The sequence below is a fragment of the Schistocerca gregaria genome, chromosome 8, assembly GCF_023897955.1.
Source record: "Schistocerca gregaria isolate iqSchGreg1 chromosome 8, iqSchGreg1.2, whole genome shotgun sequence".
NCBI classification, from domain to species: Eukaryota; Metazoa; Arthropoda; class Insecta; order Orthoptera; family Acrididae; genus Schistocerca; species Schistocerca gregaria.
In genome coordinates this window covers 427,992,078-428,018,163 of record NC_064927.1, presented here as the reverse complement: position 1 = coordinate 428,018,163, position 26,086 = coordinate 427,992,078, and the positions used below count along the sequence as shown (strand labels likewise).

At 42.7% G+C, this 26,086-nt stretch overlaps 1 protein-coding gene across 3 annotated transcripts in view; it reads right to left on the bottom strand.

Moving 5' to 3' along the window:
- The window catches only part of LOC126284338 (uncharacterized), a 285,882-nt gene extending 260,117 nt beyond the window's left edge, over positions 1-25,765 (bottom strand). For 2 of the 3 annotated variants that reach the window (XM_049983187.1, XM_049983190.1), the window contains exons 1-2: positions 25,691-25,764; positions 7,776-7,892 (exon numbers count right to left, since the gene is read on the bottom strand). In XM_049983187.1, coding sequence (XP_049839144.1) covers positions 7,776-7,892; positions 25,691-25,757 — 184 coding nt within the window. In that variant the 5' untranslated portion in view covers positions 25,758-25,764. Of the gene's footprint in view, positions 1-7,775; positions 7,893-25,690 lie in introns of all 3 variants that reach the window. The other variant, XM_049983188.1, reaches the window with a different exon arrangement.
- Between the last annotated feature and the right edge of the window lie 321 nt (positions 25,766-26,086).

Here is a 26,086-nt window from a genome sequence, read left to right as displayed (position 1 = left end):
AAGGTTGCTATCCATTTCTTTCTTGTATATTAAACGAACACTTATTGCGTTTTTACGTTCATTTTTGTATATTATTTTCTTTACTCCATGCTCAGTTTCTCGTCCCATGGCAATTATTAACGATGCACCTCTTCAATTCTCGTATTATATTTTCCAAATTATCCTTTATATTCTTTACATTCCACATGCCTAATCTCAATCCAGATAATTTCCTTTTTTGTCCTGCACGTCTAAGAAAGTACCTATGTATATTTCCTAGTGTCGACATATTAGCGGAGTATTCCTCTTTTCAGCAAAGACCATCGTTGCTCAACAGCCTTTAATGAGTAGTTCCCCTTTTCCAGGGCATGAGGGTAACCAAATTTTCTTCCACCCATTAACCTGTTGGCACTTGGATGGCAGCCCTAATTTCATCGTGGGAGATACTTGATACCTTCATCGTTGGTTGTTTGTGTAACATTTGAGCAGATGTTGCCTGCTCTCTACCAGTGGCTTAGAACAAACATGCACACACACACACACACACACACACACACACACACACATACAATATGGCGTCCTGTAAACTTTGCCTTCCGAGACATCCATCTCTCAGCTATTTGATCACCTTATAAAATAATTTTAAAGTTAATTTTGTTTCGAAATTGCATTAAATTAAAAGTCTTAATTGTTGCTTACTATTTTTGTTATATTCTCGTTTTATCTGTTCCAAAATCCAATAATTATTTATGAGAAGTTCAGATGTAAATGTTCCTCCAAGCTCACTATTAAGCAAGTAATATTTGTAACTATGAACCATGGACCTTGCCGTTGGTAGGACGGCTTGTGAACATCAGCGATACAGATAGCCGTACTGTAGGTACAACCACAACGGTGGGGTATCTGCTGAGAGGCCACACAACATGTGCTTCCTCAAGAGGGGCTAAAGACGCACTAGAGTTTCCAAATAAAGCAAACTAATTTTTGTGTTCACGGAGAAGATGCAACTTGCACTGGACTCATATTTAGTTTCCTTCCTTTCGATTACATTAAAATTTGTAACTGTGCCGATAATGAATAGTTCATGTCAGAATCTAAATTGTTTTCCTAGAAATTTTGGGAACTCTTCCGGGATCAGCCCAACGAATGACGACGCAGTTTTGGCGCCTTTCTACGACATTTACGACGCACTCTTCTCAGCGACATTCTGGCAGCGGCGTCGACTTAGCGACGTGTGATGGTGTGGATTTTTGATCTACGACTATGAATCACCTTTCTTGCTACCGTTAACCGTAGCAGCACGACGAAGATGAATTTTTAAGTGTCGTGACGAAAGAGAGACATTTTACGAAACAAAATATGTTCGAGCATGAAAGTTGTAGCGGGGAACGTCAAGCTGGAACTCGAAACAACAAGTTCACCCACATATTAATTTTGGACATTATAACTGAATCCCACGTCCCCACCCCCGCCCCCATGAGCCATGGACCTTGCCGATGGTAGGGCGGCTTGCGTGCCTCAGCGATACAGATAGCCGTACCTTAGGTGCAACCGCAACAGAGGAGTATCTGTTGAGAGGCCAGAGAAACGTGTGGTTCTTGAAGAGGGGCAGCAGCCTTTTTCAGTAGTTGCAGGGGCAACAGTCTGGATGATTAACTGATCTGGCCTTGTAACAATAACCAAAACGGCCTTGCCATACTGGTACTGCGAACGGTTGAAAGCAAGGTGAAACTCCAGCCCTAATTTCTCCCGAGGGCATGCAGATCTGCTGTATTGTTAAACGATGACGGCATCCTAGTGGGTAAAATATTCGGGAGGTAAAATAGTCCTCCATTCGGATCTCCGGGCGGGGAGTAGTCAGGAGGACGTCGTCGTCAGCGGAAACAAAACAGGCGTTCTACGGATCGGGGCATGGAATGTCAGATCCCTTAATCTGGCAGGTAGAACAGAACAGAAAATTTAAAAAGGGGAATGGATAGGTTAAAGTTAGATATGGTGGGAATTAGTTAAGTTCGCTGGCAGGAGGAATAGGTCAGGTGAATACTCGGTTATAAATACAACATCAATACGGATAATGCAGGAATAGATGTAATAATGAGTAAATAAATAGGAACGCGGTAAGCTACTATGAACAGCAAGTGAAGCATTATTGTAGTCAAGATAAACATGAAGCCCACACCCACCACAGTAGTACAAGTTTACATGTCAACTAGCTCTGCAGATGACGAGATTGAGGAAACGTATGATGAGAGCAAAGAAATTGTTCAGATAGTTAAGTGAGCCGAAAATTTATTGATAGTAATGGGGCACTGGAATTCGATACTAGGAAGAGGAAGAGAAGGAAAAGTAGTAGGTGCATATGAACTGGAAGGAGGAATTAAAGAGGAAGCCGCCTGAAAGAATTTTGCACTGAGCATAATTTAATGACAGCTAATACTGGGTTTAAGAAACGTAAGAGAAGGTTGTATACGTCGAAGATACCTGGAGACACTGAACGGTTTAGGACTGATTATATAATGATTAGACAGAGATTTGAGAACCAGATTTTAAAGTGTAAGACATTTCCAAGGGCAGATGCGGTCTCTGACCACAATTTATTGGTTATGAACTGCAGATGAAAACTGATGAAACTGCAAAAGGTAGCAATTTAAGGAGATGAGACCTGGATAAACTGAAAGAACCAGAGGCTGTAGAGGTTTTCAGGGGGAGCATTAGGAAACGATTGACAAGAACAGGGCAAAAGGAATATAGAAGAAAAATGGGTAGCATTGAAAGATATAGTGAACGCAACAGAGGATCAAGTAGGTGAAAAGACAAGGGCCATTAGAACTCCTTCGGTAACACAACGTATTCAATTTAATCGATGAGAGGAGAAAATATGAAAATGTAATAAATGAAGCAGGCGAAAACGAACACAAACGTCTAAAAAATAAGACTGACAGGAAGTGCAAAATGGGTAAACAGTAATGGCTAGAGGACAAATGTACTGTCGAAGAAGTATATATCACTAGCGGTAAGATAGATACTGCCTACAGGAAAATTAAAAAGAGCTTTGGAGAAAAGAGAACTACCGGTATGAAAATCAAGAGCTCAGGTGGAAAATCAGTCCTAAGCAAAGAAGGGAAAGCAGAAAGAAGGAAGCAATGTACAGAGGTTCTATACAAGGGAGATGCACTTGAGGGTAATATTTTGGAAATGCAAGAGAACGTAGAGGAAGATGAGAAGGGAGATATCATACTGCGTGAAGAATTTGACAAAGCACTGAAAGACCTAAGATGGGACAAGGTCCTGGCAGTAGACAGCATTCCGTTAGAGCTTCTGATTCGATTGGGAGAGCCACCCACGCAAAACTCTTCCATCTGGTGAGCAAGATGTACAAGACAGGCGAAATACCCTCAGTCTTCGAGAAGAATATAAAAATCTCAGTTGCAAGCAAAGCCGGTCTGACAGGTGTGAAAATTAACGAACGATCAATTTAATAAGTCATGGCTGCGAAGTACTGACACGAATCATTTACAGAAGAATGGAAAAACTCGTAGAAGCCGACGTCGGAAAGATCAGTTTGGATTACGGAGAAATGTAGGAACACGAGAAGCAATAATGACAGAACGACTTATCTTAGAAGAGAGGTGAAGGAAAGACAAACCTACGTTTATAGCACTTGTAGGCTTAAGGAAAGCTTTTGACAGTGTTGATAGGAATATTCTCTTTCAAGTTCTAAACGTATCAGGGGTAAAATACAGAGAGAGAGAGAGAGAGAGAGGCTATTTACTATTTATACAGAAACCAGACGGCAGTTATAAGAGTCGCGGGGCACGTAAGGGAATCAGTGGTTGAGAAGGGAGTGAGACAGGGTTGTAGACTATCCCCGAAGTTATTCAGTCTGTGTATTGAGCAAACAGTAAAGAAATCAAAAGAAAAATTTCGGGTAGGAATAAAAAGTCTAGGGAGAATAAATAAAAACTTTGAGGTTTTCCGATGACATTGCAATTTTGGCAGAAACAGCAAATGACTTGAAAGAGCAGTTGAAAGGAGTGGGCAGTAACTTGAAAGAAGGACATAAGATGAACATTTACAGAAGCAGAACGCGGATAATGGAAAGTAGTCGAGTTAAACCATGTGATGCCTAGGACTTGGCTTAGGAAATGAGACACTTAAGGTTGTAAATGAATTTTGCTATTTGGGAAGCAAAATAACTAATGATGGTCGAAGTAGTGAGGATATAAAATGCAGATTGGCAATGGCAAGGAAAGCATTTCTGAAGAAGAGAAATTTGTTAACGTCGAGTTTAGATTTAAATATCAGGAAGTCCTTTCCCAAAGTATTTGTATGGAGTGTAGCCATCTATCGAAGTGAGACATGGACGGTAAATACTTTAGACAAGAAGAGAATAAAAGCATTTGAAATGTAGTGCTACAGAACACTGCTGAATACTAGATGGGTAGATCACGTAACTAATGAGGAGGTACTGAACATACTTGGGGAGAAGAGAAATTTGTGGTACAACCTGACCAAAAGAAGTGATCGTTTGAGAGACACATTCTGATACATCAAGGGATCTTCAGTCTAGCACTGGAGGGAAGCGGGGGAGGGGTTAAAATCGTAAACGGAGACCAAGAGATGAATACAGTAAAGAGATTGAGAGATTGAGAGCGATGTAGGTTGCAATAGTTACTTGGAGATGAAAAGGCTCGCACAGGATAAAGTAGCATAGAGAACTGCATTAAACCAACCTTCGGATGGTGACCACAACAACAACAGAGCTGATTCCTTTTGGCTGGTTTGAACGTTGTGAAGAGCGGAGAAAGTTGACAATTTATTTATAAAAGGAACGCTAGGCGAAACCGCTAGGGGAAATTGAAATATAAGCTGTGTACAAGTGAAACTCATTAAAACTGTACAAAAGTTAATTTTCCCAAAAGTAGCAGATGACAGAAAAAAATCTGAAAAGCTTTAGAGAATTCTTTGGCTTTATTTTTCTTTCAAAGACGGCGAACTTGACGGTAAGAAGTTATTCATTGAAGAGTCGTTTTCAAAAGCGGAATGTGTAGCACTCTGCAGTGTTTTGGGTATAGACAGTAATATGAGAAACGTAATTACTCCAAAATTGGTTGGTATTTGTTCGACATTAAAAAATATGTGTTAAGAATTAACAACGGCATAGAATGTGAAGGGTATAATAACGTTGCTGCTGCTTCTGTTGCTGATTATTATTATTATTATTTCTTGCCTTTCTCAGACTTTATGTCTGGTAAAAAATGGAAAGTGACGCGGACCTTGATCAAGCGTGACTTCCTTTTAACTGTATGGTATATGTTACAATGCATTTAGAAAATTTCCGGTAGTTGAACATGTATCAATAATTACAGATTTCTGTGGTTGTATATACGATTGGATGTAGCTGTATTGCGTTGATGTACTGGTGGATATTGTGTGGTATGACTCCTGTAGTTGATAGTATATTTGGTGTAATGTCAAATTTATCCTGATGCCACATGTCCTTGACTTCCTTAGCCTGTTGGATGTATTTTTCAATTTTTTCTCCTGTTTTCTTCTGTATATTTGTTGTATTGGGTATGGATATTTCGATTAGTTGTGTTAATTTCTTCTTTTTATTGGTGAGTATGATGTCAGGTTTGTTATGTGGTGTTGTTGTATCTGTTATAATGGTACTGTTCCAGTATAATTTGTATTCATCATTCTCCAGTACATTTTGTGGTGCATACTTGTATGTGGAAACGTGTTGTTTTACTAGTTTATGTTGTACGGCAGGTTGTTGATGTATTATTTTTGCTACATTGTCATGTCTTCTGGGGTATTATGTATTTGCTAGTATTGTACATCCGCTTGTGATGTGATCTACTGTTTCTATTTGTTGTTTGCAAAGTCTGCAATTATGTGTTGTGATATTGGGATCTTTAATAATATGCTTGTTGTAATATCTGGTGTTTATTGTTTGATCCTGTATTGCAATCATGAATCTTTCCGTCTCACTGTATATATTGCTTTTTCTTAGTCATATGTTGGATGCGTCTTGATCGATGTGTGGCTGTGTTAGATGATACGGGTGCTTGCCATGTAGTGTTTTATTTTTCCAATTTAGTTTCTTCGTATCTGTTGATGTTATGTGATCTAAATTGTTGTAGAAGTGGTTATGAAATTGCAGTTGTGTAGCCGATGTATTTATATGAGTGATTGCTTTGAGTATTTTGCTAGTTTCTGCTCGTTCTTTAAAGAATTTTCTTAAATTGTACACCTCTCCATAACGTAGCTTTTTTATGTCGATAAATATCCTTCCTCCTTCCTTTCTGCTTAATGTGAATCTTTCTGTTGCTGAATGTTTGTGATGTATTCTATATTTGTGGCATTGTGATCGTGTAAGTGTATTGAGTGCTTCAAGGTCTGTGTTACTCCATTTCACTACTCCAAATGAGTAGGTCAATATTGGTATAGCATAAGTATTTATAGCTTTTGTCTTGTTTCTTGCTGTCAGTTCGGTTTTCAGTATTTTTGTTAGACTTTGTCTATATTTTTCTTTTAGTTCTTCTTTAATATTTGTGTTATCTATTCCTATCTTTTGTCTGTATCCTAGATATTTATAGGCGTCTGTTTTTCCATCGCTTCTATGCAGTCACTGTGGTTATCCAATATGTAATTTTCTTGTTTAGTGTGTTTTCCCTTGACTATGCTATTTTTCTTACATTTGTCTGTTCCAAAAGTCATATTTATATCATTGCTGAATACTTCTGTTACCTTATTATTATTATTGTGAAGCCGCTACAACACAAATGCGCAGCGATAGAAGAGTTACGAGACAACAAAGCAGATTAAACTTCCAATTCAGAAACAAAATAGAAAAACGAAGCAAAATTCTCAACACTTCCGCAATTAATGTGAATTCTCTCCACCCTTTTATGACGTTGGTGGCGCTGTTTTAGCAACAGTGATGCTTAGCCTATTAAAAAGTGCATCATAGAGTTCGAGGAAACAGCCTTTATAATGAGTCAAAATCAAGTACAAATTCCTGTATTCGCAAAAAAATTGCTAGGAGATTTGGCTAAGCTTTCCATTTAGGGCGAGGGGGCTCGTACATCGGTGGATCTAGCTGTGAAGCTTTGCAAGAACACGGTCAGTCTCCAGTCAATGTTACCAATGTTATTGTGACACTATGTTCATCGCCTGTATGCATCTTTTCTCGAACCCTTTCGACCCCGACATCACTTTTATGGACGAGAATGTGCGACCGCATCGAACAGAACAGGTGGAAGAGCTCATGGAATGAGAAGATACTCAGAGAATAAACATCCCTGCTTGTTAGCTGTCTCAGAGCTCAACGAGCACGTGTGGTATCTTCGTATAGATAAGGCTTACCAGCCAATGATCTTCAGTGCGGATGCACTCACATTGACCGAATTCTTACGGGAGTAGGTCGACTGACTGCAGATAATTTCAAGTCCAGTAAAAAGTGCCTAATGGACAAATACTAAGTATTTTATGATGCGAAGAAGTTTAGATTTTGTTCTTGTAGTAGGGAGACAGAGCTTAAATGCTCAATTGGAAGACTACAAAGTCCTGTGATGTTTCCTACTTAATACGACGTCCTCAAATTGTGAACGGCTCCGAAATCAAAATATTGGCATCAGAGATATTACAAACTATTGCCCACATGTGCAGGCATCAGAAATACTTCTATTCTTTCTAGCAGAACAAACTTAGGTGTTAACACTGTGTTGTTGAAGGAAACATATGAGGTGGGGCCGAAAGAACAGCATGTGGCTCCGTGCTGTCGGACTTACCCTCGACAGTTTCGAGTCCCAAACACTGCGCTTTGTCCTCTTCTGAACCGTACCCTTTCAGGACACATGCGCATTTGATCTGTGGATCATCCATTTCTTCGGGGGAGCAGGCGGCATCTGAAACAGATTATCAGAAGCCTTAGCGTATGCGATAACTACTACACGAAACAATCATATTAGTTTTGGTTTGCTTGGGGGGAGGAGACCAGACAGCGAGGTCATCGGTCTGATAGGATTAGGGAAGGAATTCGGCGGCGCCTTTTCAAAGGAACCATCCCAGCATTTGTCTAGAGCGATTTAGGGAAATCACGGAAAACCTAAATCAGGGTGGCCGGACGCGGGATTCAACCGTCGTCCTCCCGAATGCGAGTCCTGTGTGCTAACCACTGCGCCACCTATCTCGGTACAATCATATTAGTTCTCATCTGGGACATCGTCATAAATCTCATTTGAGCGATGTGGTAATCTTCGACAGACACATTAATTACGACGAAGTTGAGCGTTAAGCACAAGTTTTTGATGATGTGCGTATTTATTTTTAATTATTTTCTGTTTAACCTCTTACTTTTGTATGCGTCCGACGTGGAACCGACACAAACAAATAATTTTTCAATAGTGTGATTAAATAATTGTGATTCTGATTCATTACTAATAATCCCACACGGAGACCAGAGCACTAAAAACGATGTAACGATAAACTCACTCACTGCGGATTTGTAAGTCATGGGACTACTACACATTTGCCAGAAAGAGAGGGGCAAAGTCAGCGGAAAGGTGAAGAACTTCACCTGTCAACTAATACACGGCAGTATTCGAGTAATTTAGATGCACAAGTATTTCTGACATGCCGACTGCGATGTGCGGGAGATATTAGTAACATGCGGGCAGGAGAGCAAATATCGGAGCCATGGCTACGCCATCGTCTACCAGAGCGCCTTTTAAGACGAGATCTCACACGTCTAACCGAAAGCACCTATTCCGGCCTCATCGCTGGTATCTCGCCTCGCACCGCTGCCAAAACATACCAAGGCGGACAGCGACCTCAACAACTGCAGACGGTACGTGTGTTACAAAAGCTAACGGGGCCCACGGAGAAGGTGAATTCCGCGTCCCAGATCACGACCAAGAGTCTATACTGCAAAAATTGTCTACTACTTTAAGTCTTCGCACACTCATATTTAATCGGGACGAAAGTGGGTCACAGCTAGTATAATTTTTAGTAAAAATGAAAATCCTGCAGCTGTACTTAAGATTTTTTTATTTACTTCTCTACTAGTTTCGACGTTGCGTCAACGCCATTTCCAGGCACGTGAAATCAGTTTGATGAAATCAGTTGTGTGTGGCTCAGTCTAGAGGTCCGCGGTGAGACGAACACGTGCTCCACATGGGTAGCGGGCATCAGTTCACGTCAAATGAATTTGAAACAGTCTATGAACGCAATGGCACACACCATCTAACTAGTGCACCGTTCCACAGCCGCTGTAGCCGAGCGGTTCTAGGCACTTCAGCCCGAAACCGCGCTGGTGCTACGGTCCCAGGTTCGAATGCTGCCTCGGGCATGTATGCGTGTGATGTCCTTAGGTTAGTTAGGTTTAAGTAGTGCTAAGTCTAGGGGGCTGATGACCTCAGATGTTAAGTCCCATTTAGTACTGTTCCATCCACAGTCAAACGGCGAAGCGGAACGATTTGTTTTAACCTTCAACATGCAGACGGCTAAACTTCGCTCCGCATACACCAGGGATCAAGCATTTCAACTGTTTGTCGCCTTAAATAGCTCTCACCAATGAGATGGACCATCGCCGCCGGAAATGCTTCACGGCCGCCGCCATCGGACACTGCTCCACCTTCCTCAACATTCGGTGCTGAAGGAAGGCCGCAAGTATCGCTTCCCGCCGCATGATATTGTCATTTACAGGGTTTTTAGCGGCAGCAGAGGCGTGATTGTCCGTCGACTTGGTGCTTGCATGCCTCTTCTTTCAGGTCCAGATGGCTTGTAGTACCGCCATGAAAAGCAGCTTCACCTTCCCTCAGATTCACGAGTCCAGAGGACAGCGCGGCCACAACAGCCGCCAGAGTGTGTCATCACGACACCGCGGGACAACCCCATGGAGACAGAGCCTTCGCCTCCTCTCGTCCTACCGATGGGTCTGGACCTGCCCACACCGCAGCAGTCGCCGCCTTCTTCGTCTGGTTCATGGCAGCAGGAGGTGGACGTGTACACTTCTGGTCGTTTTCTGGGGGACGTTTCCGTCAGAGCGCAGGCCGTATGGCGGGGTACAGCCGGAAGATTGACGTCCCCTGCAGCCACAGCTTCCTCCCCGACGATGCTCCTACATCCTCCTCCGTGGTCGCACTCCGTATACAACAACATTACGTCGCTTTGGGGCGGCGCTGGGGGGAGGGTGTACGGAGGAAAGAGGTATGTCCTGGCATAGCCACAAGGGCGGGGACGAAGAACGGAAGACCAGAGGCAGCGGTGAAACGACGTCGGCCAAGGTGCGTTGATTATGACCACTCCACGACAGGAGCGCCCCCTGCAAGAAGTGTATATAAGCGCCGCTCCCACCAGCTTCGGGCTCAGATCGGCTCAGTACACGGACATTAGTGGACAGACTTGTTGAACCTTGTGTATAGCAAGAATACCACTGAAGTTATACCTTCTGGGTTATTAGGCTGAGTCATGTTTCTTCTAAAGTGTTCGACGTTTCGACCTCTTTGCTGGGATCATCCTCAGAAGTAGTGGACACTAAAAGATCCATAGGAAGATCCCAGCAGAGGGGTCGAAACGTCGAACATTTTGGAAGGAACATAACGCGGCCTAATAACCCAGAAGATTTTAACTTCAGTGACTAAGGCCACGAAAGCCTGCAGATTGACATAAGATTATTACATGTCACTCATCGTTTGCGACTACTCCTCGTAAATCTTCAAGTTAAGTATTGTCAATTTGCTTTATTGAAATAAAACTACTAATGTAAAACTTCGAACATAGCTGCTAAGGTTCAGTGACCGTGTCACAATTATATTGTAACAAATAAGCCCTCGATCACAAATATTAAGTCAAAATTGACCCGGTTTCGACGCTACTATGAGCGTCGTCTTCAGAATTAGACTAAGTGTACTAAAATATTAGGTATATAGTAGATTAATAAAATTAATGTTTGTACTGATGCGAACAGATGTAGTACTTACAAGTCACATATTAAAAAAGATCTAAGCTGGAAAGGTGACGTCATGAACACTTGTGAGATGGCGAGCCGCTAAGGTCTGCTCGTACGGTCAACAAGGGTTGCAACAAGAGTCTTGTTGCAACCCTTCTTCACAGTACAAGTAGCCCTTGTGACCGAGGGCTTATTTGTTACAATATAACTACTAATGTTACTTGCTTGAATTGTTGTATAGCATTCCGAGAACGCAGCATCCCTTTGGCACCCTACGAGACGAGTGGGCAAGGCCCAACATTATTGATGGTGTGAGGACGCTTCAGTATATTGAAGGTTTGACAAACTAGTGCTGACACTAAATGCTGCGCACGTACGGGCCCCTTTACCGCCTCCGGGAGATATTTACAAGCAGCACAATGACCAGGAATGCTAGAACTAGACAGAGCCCGGTGCCACCCTCGATAACGAGGCCGGTCCTAAGGCACACCGACCAGGGGATGGGCTGCCGACCCATCCACTGTACGAAGCGTTCTTATAACTGGGACCGCGCTTGTACGCGCCCCCACACACTTTCCTTAGAAACGCTTTGGCGCCCACGCCGTGCTGAACTCTGCCCGAGGATAGAGAAAAACCCTTAGCCAGCCCCAAGTTCAAATCAACGTGCATTTAATGAAAAAAAATATTAGGGGTAATAATAACCTCCGCAATCACCATGGAAGCTATATTCGCGCTTCGATTCCGGTTGTCCATACCCTGAATAAACCGATTTCTGACGTTTACCACGGAGCATAGCAGCACAGCAGTGGGTACGCTTTTCTCCCGGATGTTGACCTTCAGGCCTTGAAGGGTCCTTGGGCGGCCGGCCGCGGTGGTCGTGCGGTTCTAGGAGCTCCAATCCGGAGCCGCGCTGCTGCTACGGTCGCAGGTTCGAATCCTACCTCGGGCGTGGGTGTATGTGATGTCCTTAGGTTAGTTAGGTTTAAGTAGTTCTAAGTTATAGGGGACTGATGACCACAGCAGTTGAGTCCCATAGTGCTCAGAGCCATTTGAACCTTTTTTTTGTCCTTGGGCGGTTGATTTAAACGCATGATTTCAATTCAAAAAACAGAAAATTAAAAAAAAAAAGCATTGTAAGGGGACAAACCGGAGGAGAGGGCTGGCCACTCCAAGCGCGACTTCAGTTTTTCTGCGACACTTTTTGAAAAACGCAGGACGCTGTTTTTTTTTCAGTTAAGGTCATTTTCACTTTACTGCATACGCCAATCAACAGAACATGTGCTGGTGGGCCTACATCATTCGTCGAAAATTGCGTCAAAGGCCTCTGCAGTCATCTAAAGTCATAATGTGGTTCCAGTTTTCTCAGAAGAAAAGTGGGGCCCGGTGCCAGTGAATTCGAACCTGTATGTGAACGGACTGATGAAAACAGTTTTAGAAGGTCATGTAGAAGGGAAAATGAAGCGAGGAAGGAAGAGATTCCAGATTCTGGACGACATGATGCACGGTACAACATACACCAGCCTTAATAAGGAAGCAATGGATCGCAGAAATTGGAGAGGTAAAGGACCTGTTAATATAGGAGGTAAATGATGCTGATGTAGATGATTATGAGGTGAACAGGTTTGAGGAATTATTTTTCCACGTCTTGATGAATTGGACTTGGGGAACACTTGGTACTAACAGGACGGAGCAATAACATCAAGGGCATGGGTGGCTGTTCTCAGTAGCGGATCATTTGGAGTGACCAGTCCGCTGCTCCGATTTGTCTCCTTGCCATTTTTTGTCGAGTCTTTTTTTTTTAAATCCAGCCTTTATGTCAACCGTCCAAGGATGGTACCAGAACCAAAGGCCAACGTCCGGGCAGAAATTCCCATGCTGGTACGGATCATGAGAAACGCCAGACATCCTCTTATTCAGTGCTTGGGCAATGGGGCGGGGGGGGGGGGGGGGGTGTTCACATACCTGATAATACTCTCAAAGATGTATAAAACACAACTTTAGATATGTACCGAAATTATTAAAAAAAATAAAAATAAAAAGTTTGAATTCCTAAAGCGGGATCTATTTGGTTTTGGAATGAAGACGTTACGTTGCTGCACCGTGCTTAGTTTTTTTAACAGATTTAGATATGTACCTAAATTATTAAAAAAATAAAAAATTTGAATTAATAAATCGGGATCTATTTGGTTTTGAAATGAAGACGGTACGTTGCTGCACCGTGCATAGTTTTTTTAACAGATACAAAACCATGGATTTCATGAAACTTCCAGGCAGATTAAAACTGTGTGTCCGACAGAGACGCGAACTCGGGACCTTTGAATTTCGCGAGCAAGTGCTCTACAATCTGAGCTACCGAAGCACAACTCAGCCCGGTCCTCACAGCTTTCCTTCTACCAGTATCTCGTCTCCTACCTTCCAAACTTTACAGAAGCTCTCATGCGAACCTTGCAGAACTAGCACTCATGAAACAAAGGATACTGTGGAGACATGGCTTAGACACAGCCTGGGGAATGTTTCCAGAATGAGATTTTCACTCTGCAGAGCAGTGTGCGCTGATATGAAACTTCCTGGTAGATTAAAACCGTGTGCCCGACCGAGACTCGAACTCGGGACCCTTCTGTAAAGTTTGGAAGGTAGGAGACGAGATACTGCAAGAGTAAAGCTGTGAGGACCGGCCGTGAGTCGTGCTTCGGTAGCTCAGATTGTAGAACACTTGCCCGCGAAAGGCAAAGGTCCCGAGTTCGAGTCTCGGTCGGGCACACGGTTTTAATCTGCCAGGAAAGTTTCATATCAGCGCACACTCCGCTGCAGAGTGAAAATCTCATTCTGGAAACATCCCCCAGGCTGTGACTAAGCCATGTCTTCGCAACATCCTTTCTTTCAGGAGTGATAGTTCTGCAAGGTTCACAGGAGAGCTTCTGTAAAGTTTGGAAGGTAGGAGACGGATACTGGCAGAAGTAAAACTGTGAGTACCGGCCGTGAGTCGTGCTTCGGTAGCTCAGATGGTAGAACACTTGCCCGCGAAAGGTAAACGTCCCGAGTTCGAGTCTCGGTCGGGTACACAGTTTTAATCTGCCAGGAAGTTTCATATCAGCGCACACTACGCTGCACAGTGAAAATCTTATTCTATGTATTTCATGTTTCGAAAAACCCTTATTTTCAGGAGCAATATTTGTAATTGCGGGAGAAGCAGAACTACATAAAAGTTGAATATCATTACTCAAAAACTGAATAAGAAAATACATTAAACTTCTCTCAAAGAGCAAAAGTTTGGTAAGTTCTAAGATACATCACTCACCCCTACTCATCCATAATACTACATCAAATACAGATTTGTTAAAAGCTGGTGGTCAATAACGTTGCTAAATGTTGACCTCAAGTTTCCACACGGACAATCAGCAGAAGAGTCACCTGAAGCATCCTTTGAGCCCTCCAAACCACGGCAGTCCCCGCTGCATCAAAGACGTGCTGTGTGATCTTAAAGACGTGGCATGCGGGTCTCGGGTGATGAACTACTTGGCGACCTTGGATTTCCTAGAGTTTCGTAATGGATGTGTTGGAAATTAGCAACCTTACGCTACAGAATCTTTGACAGCGCTGGGTGGGAGCAGGGCTTCATTAATACTACGTTGAGGTGCGTCTGGGGCAAACGCACTTGCATCAAAGTTGCTCAAACCCTGGCCATGGTTCCCCCCCCCACCCCCCCCCCCCCCCCCCCCACACGTTGCCCTTACTGACTAAATCGATCACGAAGGAGTGTAGGTTGTTATAAATGGGTGCGCATGTAAGATTTCTAGCGTCCTATCAAATCAAAAGGAACTGAACTTCAGAGTCAAATTATTCTGGAGTGTGTACAGGACAGTGGAGCAATGCAATGTTAAGCAAAAAACATGGCAAAATCCATTTAGGACCCATTCAAAAACGCTACACCACCGCTTCCTCTGCCACGATGAAATCCAAATTTGAAATTGGTTAAGGAAAATTTTGACCCTTTTTAACAGGACAGTGCCTCACTCCATTGACAATGTTCGGACATATTGACGATGGTTCCCTCCAAGCAAATATAATTTATGTGTAGGTGGCTGGTCATTTCATATACTAATGTATTATGACGCAGGATTTACATTTTACTTAACAATCAACGCTGGGTAATGACAACAGGACTCAATCATGAATACAAACAAAATTCAAAACTACTAATCTATCGTTCTGTACACCTCTACAACGAAACATTCCTGTCAGCCACACACCATCTGACCAGTACGATATGCTGTAGAAACGACATACGTCCACTTAAAATTAATGATGCACGAAATGCTCTGCAGCACGGAAGAAATTTAGGAACCGCCGGCACTCCGTATTAACTTCTGTTTCATGATTATCTCAGGAGATGATCCTCACGTTATTTTAACCATCGGAGCTTCGATGAGCATTACTACCTTTGTTATTTAAACCGTTCGTTTTTAACATGTACCTCAATGGACCTATTTTGTTTGAAATAGCTGCAGCACGTAAATAAAAAAAATTAACTACTGACGACGCCTTTGGCACAATTATTTTATTAATCTCCATTGCAGGATGTAATTTTAGATATTTTACTTCTGATGAAGGTATATTTATATATGCCGAAACCTTGGTCAAGAATTTTAATAAATCTTTATCCTGCAACTGTTTTGGGTGTCATCATTTACAGCGAAGAATTTCAACACTTGCTGTATCAGCCATGTTTAAAATCTTGAAAAAATTTAAGAATTAGTTACAGTTAAAACAGAAAGAACATCTTAACTCATGAAGAGCTTTAGGCGATAGACGGTTTTAATTTTCAGAAATAAATTTTGCTCGTATGAATTTCCAAGGACAGATTTTGTTTTATCGAGACCTTTCATACATTGCTAGAAACTGTACATCTAATTATTCATGGATCCTGATCGAGACGCTAATAAGGGATTACTGAATCGAATTCGGGAGAAAAAATTATGACATATCTTGACTAAAAGAAACATGAAGCCGTGAGTTATGAAGGAATCGACAACATGATGTTGGAGGGGAATGTGGGAAGCTAAAATTTCAGAGGGAGACCAAGGTATGAATACAGAAGGCAACTTCAAGCTAATGTAAGCTGCAGTAGTTATTTCGAGATTAAGGGTATTGCACGGGATACGGTCTCATGGTGAGCTGCTTCAAACCACAAGAACAAAAATAGCTTTGGCAACAGTTTGTGGGATGAGAATGAACTCTTTCAAGAGGGGCTGTTGTATAAAACATTTCCAGTCTTCTTCAAATCAGGGTAAAATCTCTACGTTTAGACGCTTTCCGTCATCCTCATGCTCAAGAGGAATTTACTTGTCAAAACTGGTGCTGTCGTGGCCTTATATATCCCTTAAGCGGCTTCTGATTAGTCGGTAATTACGTAATGCCGTCGCAGACGGTGTCAACGTACGCGCTGGTTGCGTCACTACTCCGGTCGCAGCGTAAACTTTCCGACGAATCTCTCTGGATCTTCTTTACATCGAAAGCTCGTTTCCATGCACCGCTAAGATCATATCCACTGTCGCGGTCGAAGAAATTCTCACACATTCTTATTTTTACAGCCTCCTTACGTACAGAATCCCAGTCTGTAGAAGCCTGGGACAAAACTTTTGTTTCGTCAAATAGTATTTTATATTTGTTTGTGAGATTGTGCTCAGCAATTGTAGATCTTTCCAGTTCCCGTTTTTAAATATGCAGCAGATGTTCTGCACATTGCGTGCCAGGTTCGTCAACTAGAGAAGCGGCGCTCGAAATATGCACAGCTCTGGAGTGATTTGGCATTTCTGCAACGCTATCAGGATAAGGAGATCGCGCCCGTGTTAGCTGTGGTTAAACATCACATAAGGTCGGCAAGAGGAAATAATGAAATGGATACTAATGAACACAGTTTAAATATACATTTTGTCTGCAGTTGACTCATCTCTCGACTGGGAGTGGATCGATATCTAGATGGCAGTTCATCAAGGAATTCATCATAGCAATACAATGGCTAAACAAACAAAGAAACAAATCGTCTTGAAACCACACAACGATCGGTGTCATCTCATGGAACGGCAGGCACTATCATCAACTTGTCGGAGAAGAACCTGGACGCAGGAGCCATCAAGGGACTTAATAAAGGACTGAATTTCGCTACTACGCACCGTACCTTCAGTGGAGTCCATCGGAGGGGGGGGGGGGGGGGGGGGGGGGAACAGGCGGTGCGGCATCTCTCACAAGGCGACTCCGACGAGGTAGGACTTAGAACCACTCGCATTTTAGCCTCAGCCAAGCATTCCATATCTCACATCAGAAGACCACACATACAGAGGTCCGTGGCTTGCGGAAAGATGAAGATTTTGTAGTACATCCTACTGAAAAGGGAAATGCCACGGATGTTCTTAATACCAGTGAATATGACAGCAAAGTGACATCGTTGTTAGAAGATAGCACTTAAAAACGCCTAAAACTGGACCGAGCTTTGTCACGCAGCAGAAAAACTGTGGAGTCCATGAAGAATTCTGGCCTACCAGAGGGTGTCAGCTCTTAAACCTGATAGACTGTAAGGATTAGCTAAGGCCCACGAGGAAGGTATCCCACTGATACCGATTGCAAAATCATTCTGTTGGCACCCACGTACATAGGGAAAAATGATCATCACTATAAAATAAGAGAAATCAGGGCTCGCATAGAAAAATTTAAGTGCTTGTTTTCCCCGCGCGCCGTTCCACAGTGGAACGGTAGAGAGACAGCTTGAAGGTGGTTCATTGAGCCCTCTTTCAGGCACTTAATTGTGAATAACAGCGTAATAATGTAGATGTAGCTGCCAATTCTTAGCGTTATTAGTTCTCCTACCTACAGGCTGGCCAAATATTTAACTAAATGGATGACTCCAACAGTTGGCCGCTGTGACCATCACATCATAACTCTCAGATGTTCGTTGAGAAAATTAAACAGTTTGGAGTAGGCCCGAAAGATACTTCAGTCAGCCTGGATGCGATCTCGCTATTTAAAAAAGTTCCAGTGGAATGTAGGCAGAGCATTTTTTTCTGAAACGACGAAGTTGTTACTATATGTTATGACGACCACCTATTTCTTGTCTGGCAGTAAATGTCATGAAATTACGGAGTGAATGGTTATGAGTTCTCCGATGTCTGTAGCAACGGCCAACATTTTTATGGAACATTTTGTATGTATTAAATTTTCTTGCTTGAAGATGGAAATCTTCATTTTATCGCCATGTTGACGACACGTTTATATTCTGGCCACGCGATGTAGAAGCTCTTTAGGACTTCCATGAACGTACGAACAGTATGCACCCAAATATCCTGTTCGCCGTCGAGACAGATAAAGAGGGAACGATGCCATTTTTAGATGTTTTGGTACAACGGAAGTCGGATGAACGTCTCGGTCACTCAGTTTGGAGCAAGCAGACGCACACTGACTTATATCTTAGTGACCAGGGTTTTCACCATCCAGTGCAGAAGAAAGCAACGTCAGTACAGAAAAGGAGATTAGCGACCATGATGTCATTACAGAAACTGTGGTTATTAAATACAATAAATCAGTCAAGAAGGCAGTGAACTGGCATCATTTAGTTACAGTGAGATGGACGTCGAAGAACTTTGGGTGAAATTTAAGCTGACTGTATATAGTGGTTCCGAGAGTTAGATGCATAGTAAGTGGATTAGGGACGGAAAAGACACACCATGGTTTAACAACGAAATTCGGTAAATGCTGAGTGAGCAGAGGCTGTTGCACTATCGATTCAGAAGAGAACGCACAAATGACGGCAGGCAAAGTGTAGTAGATTTGTGCGTGTGTGGAAAGAGCTATGCGCGAAGCATACGACAACTACCACCGTCATACCATATCAAAAGATCTGGCAGAGAATCCGAGAAAATTCTGATCCCATGTAAAATCGATTACCTGTGTCTACGGTTTCCATCCAGCCCCTTGTTGACCAGTCTGGTGTGGCAGTTGAAGATAGAAATACGAAATCCGAAGTTTTAAATTCCGAGTTCAAAAAATCGTTCACGCAGGAGAACTGTAGAAACATACCGTCATTTGAACATCTGACGTACTTCTGTAGTGACGACATAGTAATAATCACCCCTGGCCTAGAGAAACGACTGAAAGATTTGAAAGCAGATAGGTCACCAGGTGCAGATGACATCCCAGTTCGGTTTTACAACGCGTACTCTACGACAGTGTCCCCTTGCCCGCCTTGCATTTACCGCGAATCTCTCGCCGAACGCAAAGTCTCAAGCGACGGGAAAAAAGCGCAAGTGACTCCCGAACATAAGAAGGGTCAAAGAATGGACCCACAAAACAGCAGACCAATATTCGTAATTTCCGTTTGCTGCCGAATCATTGAGTGTAATCTTCGAATATATTCAATTTTCTTTAGACTGAGAAACTTATGAAGGGCAACAGGCAGATTCCATATTTTTTATTTGTTGTTGTTGTTGTGGTCTTCAGTCCTGAGACTGGTTTGATGCAGCTCTCCACGCTATTCTATCCTGTGGGAGCTTCTTCATATCTGAGTAACTACTGCAACCTACATCCTTCTGAATCTACTTAGTGTATACATCTTGCTCTCCCTCTACGATTTTTACCCTCCACGCTGCCTTGCAATACTAAATTGGTGATCCCTTGATGCCTCACAACATGTCCTACCAACCAAAACCTTCTTCTGGTCAAGTTGTGCCACAAGCTTCTCTTCTCTCCAATCCTATTCAGTACCTCCTCAGTAGTTATGTGATCTACCCATCTAATCTTCAGCATTCTTCTGTAGCACCACATTTCGAAAGCTACTATTCTCTTCTTGTCCAAACTATTTTTCGTCCATGTTACACTTCCATACATGGCTACACCCCAGACAAATACTTTCAGAAACGACTTCCTGACACTTAAATCTATACAGGAAGTTAACAAATTTCCCTTCTTCAGAAACGCTTTCCTTGCCATTGCCAGTCTACATTTTATATCCTCTCTACTTCGACCATCATCAGTTATTTTGTTCCCCAAATAGTAAAACTCCTTTACTACTTTAAGTGTCTCATTTCCTAGACCAATTCCCTCAGCATCACCTGATTTACCTCGACCACATTCCATTATCCTCGATTTGCTTTTGTTGATATTCATATCCCCCGTTCAAGACACTGTCCATTCCGTTCAACTGCTCTTACAAGCCCTTTGCTGTCTCTGACATAGATTTTAACACCTACTCCGAATTTTTCTTTTGTTTCCTTTACTGCTTGCTCATTACACAGACTGAATAACATCGGGGAGAGGCTACAACCCTGTCTCACTCCCTTCCCAACCACTACTTCCCTTTCGTGCTCCTCGACTCTTATAACTGCCATCTGGTTTCTGTACAAATTGTGAATAGCCTTTCGCTCCCTGTATTTTATCCCTGCCAACTTTAGAATTTGAAAGAGAGTATTCCAGTCAATATTGTCAAAAGCTTTCTCTAAGTCTATAAATTCTAGGAACGTACGTTTGCCTTTCCTTAATCTTTCTACTAAGATAAGTTTTAGGGTCAGTATTGCCTCACGTGTTCCAATATTTCTACGGAATCAGAACTGATCTTACCCGAGTTCGGCTTCTACCAGTTTTTCAATTCGTCTGTTAAGAAATCGCGTTAGTATTTTGCAGCTGTGACTTATTAAACTGATAGTTCGGTAATTTTCACATCAGTCAACACCTGCCTTCTTTGGGATTGGAATTATTATATTCTTCTTGAAGTCTGAGGGTCTTTCGCCTGTCTCATACATCTTGCTCACTTTTTTATTTCCGGAAAGGAATTTACACGGTGCCCCATTGCAGGCCATTGACGAAGGTACGAACATATGGAATAGGTCTCGAAGACCTTTTAGCTTACAGAACCCAGTATGTTGTCCTCGACGGTGAGTGTTCATGACAGACAAGCGTGCCTCAGGGAAGTGTGATACGACCGCTCCTATTTTCTATGCGTTATTACTTTCTGTATACATAAATGGTGTGGTGGATATGGTAGACTGCAATTTGCAGCTATTTGCTGATGACGCTGTGGTATTCGTGAAGATATCGCTGGTGAGTGATTGCAGGAGTATACATGATGACCTAGAACACATTTTTAGTTAGTGTGACGAATCGCAGCTGTCTCTAAATGTAGAAAAATATAAGTTAATGCGCAAGTGTAGGAGAAACAAACCCTTAATCTTCAGATACAGTGTTAGTAGTGCTCCGCCTGACACAGTCACGACGGTCAAATATCTCGGCGTTACGTTGCGAAACCATACGAAATGGAATGAGCATGTGCGGACTGTAGTAGGGAAACCAAATGGTCGATTTCGGTTTATGGGAGAAATTTCGAAAAATGTAATTCATCTATAACGGAGGCTGCATTTAGACTACTGGCCATTAAAATTGCTGCACCACGAAGATGATGTGCTACAGACGCGAAATTTAACCGACAGCTAGAAGATGCTATGATCTGCAAATGATCAGCTTTTCAGAGCATTCACACAAGGTTGGCACCCGTGGCGACACCTACAACGTGCTGCCATGAGGAAAGTTTCTAACCGATTTCTCATACACGAACAGCAGTTGATCGGCGTTGCCTGGTAAAACGTTGTTGTGATGCCTCGTGTAAGAAGGAGAAATGCTTACCATTACGTTTCCGACTTTGATAGAGGTCGGGTTGTAGCCTATCGCGATTGTGGTTTATCATATCGCGACATTGAGTTCACGTTGGTTGAGATCCAATGGCTGTTACCAGAATATGGAATCGGTCGGTTGAGGAGGGTAATACGGAACGCCGTGCTGCATACCAACAGCCTCGTATCACTAGCAGTCGAGATGACAGGCATCTTACCACATGGCTGTAACGGATCGTGCAGCCACGTCTCGATCCCTGAGTCAACAAATGGGGACGTTTGCAAGACAACAACCATCTGCACGAACAGTTCGACGACGTTTGCAGCAGTATGGACTTTCAGCTCGGAGACCATTTTCAGCACTCTTTGCCAATATGTGTTATGAATTATTCATAATACGAAAACGAGGAGAAAAAGTACTCCTGCAAGGTCGCGACAAAGAATCCTATAGAAGCATAGGAAAGAACTTTGCATGTTGCGCCAGAGGTGAAATGATCTTTAATAACATTTGTGGCTATAACAAATATAAAATTCAGAATTGTTACACGAGAATAATTATAGCGATTCTATCCCAAGAATCAACAATATGATTCTAGAGATCATAAAAAGGTTGCAAACGGACACGAAGTAAACAAAAGCTTTTTCCCGTGTATACAATAATTAAAGGCGTGAAGAACATCGCCATATGGATTGCTTACAGTTTCGGCATGAGGCAGTGAGAATAGAAGCACTGAAAAGATCAGTTTGAGATATTCACACTTCGTGTGCTTTCACGGTTACAAATTAACAGTCAACCGAATAACTCACGTCTATTTGTCTCTGAAGAGTTGGGAGCAGATTACATACAGAATAGAATTACCGCAGTAACGATATAATATAAACCCCAGCTCAAAAACAGCGGATGTTACTAACTAGCAAATGGCATGGAATAAATCCGACGACCATCATCCATACATGAAAAATCTTCAATTGATGCATCCTCACCTGTGCTAATAGACTACGCTTTTCTAGTATTTTACTGTTCCTCTAGATCCTCGAATGACAGGCGCTCCACCTCTCATTTTATGTGCTCCTACCTACATCTCATATACAACGACTGTTCGGAAAGTAAGGTCCATTCGGTCGCGAAATGAAAATCACTCTGAAAATCACCTCGCATCAGTTACCTAAGCCCTCCAGCTACTTCTCGACATAGTCGCCGCTCCGAATTCGACATCTCTCGTAGCGTCACACCAACTTTCCCATACCCTCGTCACAGAAGGAAGTCTGTACACTATGCTGGTCTGCAGCTCGTTGTCTGTGCGAAAATGTTTTCCTCCTAGCCAGTGAGTCATGTGAGCAGAGACGTTACTCAGTGGGAGACAATTACTGGCTGCATTGTTGGTGATCAAACACTTCCCAACGAAAACGTAGCAAGAGCATCATCACTGCCCGTGGAGATTGCTGCCGAGAATATTGCATAAGGAAGAAAACGCATGACTTTTATGTCATGTGGGCTGCATGACGTCAGGCGAAATTTCTCGTCAAGCTTTCAAACTTGGCGGGAGAAACTATTTTCTACGCACCACTGTGGGCATTGAACTGAAAAGAGCGACGTGACGCGACGGATATACTAGAGATACTGCCCAACACATTTCTGCAAAGCTTCATTGGATTTTGATTGTGGTTTCCATTTCATACCCAATCGGACCTTACTTTCCCAAACATCCTTGTATATCTTTCACATGTAGTCAGAAATTTTTCCTTTTTTGTCCCCTCCAGCTCCACAATGGTATTTAATCCTCCCATCCTACAGCCCAGGAACACCAGGTGCCTCAGTCTTCATTAGAATGGAAAGAACTCATGTCATCATCTTCATGTCATTAATTCATCCCTACTAAAATGTACAACTTTACTACCTTCAGATTTCTTATGCAAAGGTTTGAGAGCAGCAAGATGTATCAACCTGTTAGCTGCCAGTGCCCCATTTCTCCATCCCCACTGTTGCAACATCCTATGGAGACATTTATCTTCAAACTGAGACACGCGCACATCCCTTCAATATTTGAACAAAGGCTTAATCAGTCATATGAAACAATTAAATATTATATGCAGAGATAGGAAATCTCTGGAACAATCTAAAATAGCGTATCAATTCACTGCAATTTGCATTTATTGTAACACTTGATAACTGACGAACGAAGTGACGCGTGTTACACTTGACAGATAATAGCACTATAACAATAATAGACACCTGATTCAGTTTTCTGCACAGGCGAACGCAATTTAAGTTCTCCCATAAATATAAATACGCGCGTAAACGCGTTAAAGAACTGGTTATGAAACAGTCACTTATATCATCAAGGCAGACACATTCCATTTAAAGGGAAAATAAGTAGCAAGTTTACACATTGACTAAAACATTACGGTTATTAACAGGAAAGTGCCCCGTCCACAACACCTTACGGCGACAGATAACATCCAATTAGTTCCTTTCTTTACAATATAATATTAAGTACAGCTCAATAGCAGTAAAAAACATATGTATATGCGCATAAGCTCAAAGAAAAACTGGTGGAAGAACACTAAATTAGAAACTGACAAACCTATACTCAAAGGAGCCGCACTCCATCTAACCACCCTAAAGATGGCAACTTAATGGCTACCTAGAGTAACAAAATTAAGAATAGCATGCTTATAGATTGACTAGAATAAAGAAATACACAACACATACATGGCTCACGGCTTCTGACGGCCCACAAACTGTGTTGGGCTATGGAGCAGTGATTAAACTAGCCATAACATACGCTAACCAGGTTAGCGGAGTATTTAAAGACAAACGTCGAGCCAAAATCCTGGTCAGAAGGTAATGGAACCAGTACCAATTTACAACTAACTACAGCTCTGAAATCAACTGATGACAGGTTGAGCATTACCTACGATGGACAGTCAGTAGACTGAACTCTCAGCTGAAACCCAAGTGTAATGCTGAAGGGCGAAACGCCCAGCCCAAAGCATGTTTAATGCGAACACCTAGATTGAGAACAAAACAACCATGAAACAACAGGATGATATTGCAGCTTGCAGTACAAATGCCAGAGCCCGAATATAGCCTTAACCAAAGGCAAGATTAAAGCACACTGGTTTCTCTCTCAATTAAAGTTTCCAAAACAATCAAAACCAGCAGGATTCCCGTACACGGCAGACGTGCCAACACTTCCGCTCATACCCCAGAATAAAGTAGCGCAACATAAAACATTGACACATTTCAGATAATGTTTTAAAGCAACATACTTAAATACCTTTGTTTACCACTAGCCTTAATTAGTAAACAGGTTAGGTTCTGTTATTGATGTCACACAAATGAGGTAGCAAGCTAAGGCCTACAAGTCTACTTTGCCATTTAAAATGCGTCGTGACGAGGAAAGAAAGAATCCAGCTAATTAATCGTAAGTCAATACTTGGATTCAGTATTTGACGATGCGCTTAAAACCAACAGACAAAGGTGAGAGTGAAGTTTACACTCAAAAGCAGCACACGCAGAACACGAGCAAAAGGTGAGAATTAAATAAACTGCTCCTTGTTCAATCATTTACACACCGACGAAACAAATAATCTTCGCCGAAATACTGCAGACGCCGACCTCCCTAGTTGCTTGCAAATGACGAAAATAATGGTCAAAACGTCTGACTACGTCCGATGACATCTGTAAGATAGGACTTTCAATGGACAACCAGGCCTCATCTCCTTTGATCCACCTGCGATCAAGACAGTAACATAGGCTGCTATTACGGCCTTGCATCACACCTGATGCGAGTCACGTCGAACCGTCAACAAAACGGCGTGGCCTCCTGTACGCTCCCAGACGTCTGAAATCAGAGTTCCTCCTCCCGAAAGACGTTCTCCCGCAAACACGGCAGGCAGCGGGCCGCAGCAACGCCACAGCGTCTCTGGCTAGGGTAAGAAAACTGCCGCGCGAAGTGGGAATTTCAAAAGGAAAGGAGGAAACACAGAGAACCAACCGTGACATCTCGTCACGGTTCTCAAACGGCTCACACCTAATCAGACCATTCACTTGCTACGCTGGTGCTAAGCAGGTTTCTAAGAGTTCTGTCAGACTTACCAGTGCACAGCACGCTCGCAGGAGCAGCCGCCAGGAGTATGGCGAGCACAGCGACGGGGTTCCACATGTCGACTACAGCCTGGGACGCAGAGGCGGCTGGCTTCTATATCCCCACACCTTCGCACCCGTCCCCTCCTACTGTCAGATGGCGTCATACACGAGCCATCAAGAATCTCCGGCGGAAGTTGTATTCTCTGAAGAGTAATGAGGAAAATATGTTTGTCGAATCCCTTTCTTCTGATATGAACCCTCTGTTTACGTATTTCTCGGAGACATCTCCTCAACAGCTCCCTTTAGAGCCGTCGTTTACCTAAGGGTCATCACTGCAGTTTGCGACTTGTGGTGTTGTCCCGTTTTTACAGGTCGTAATGCACCGAGATAAAGTGAGGTGAAACG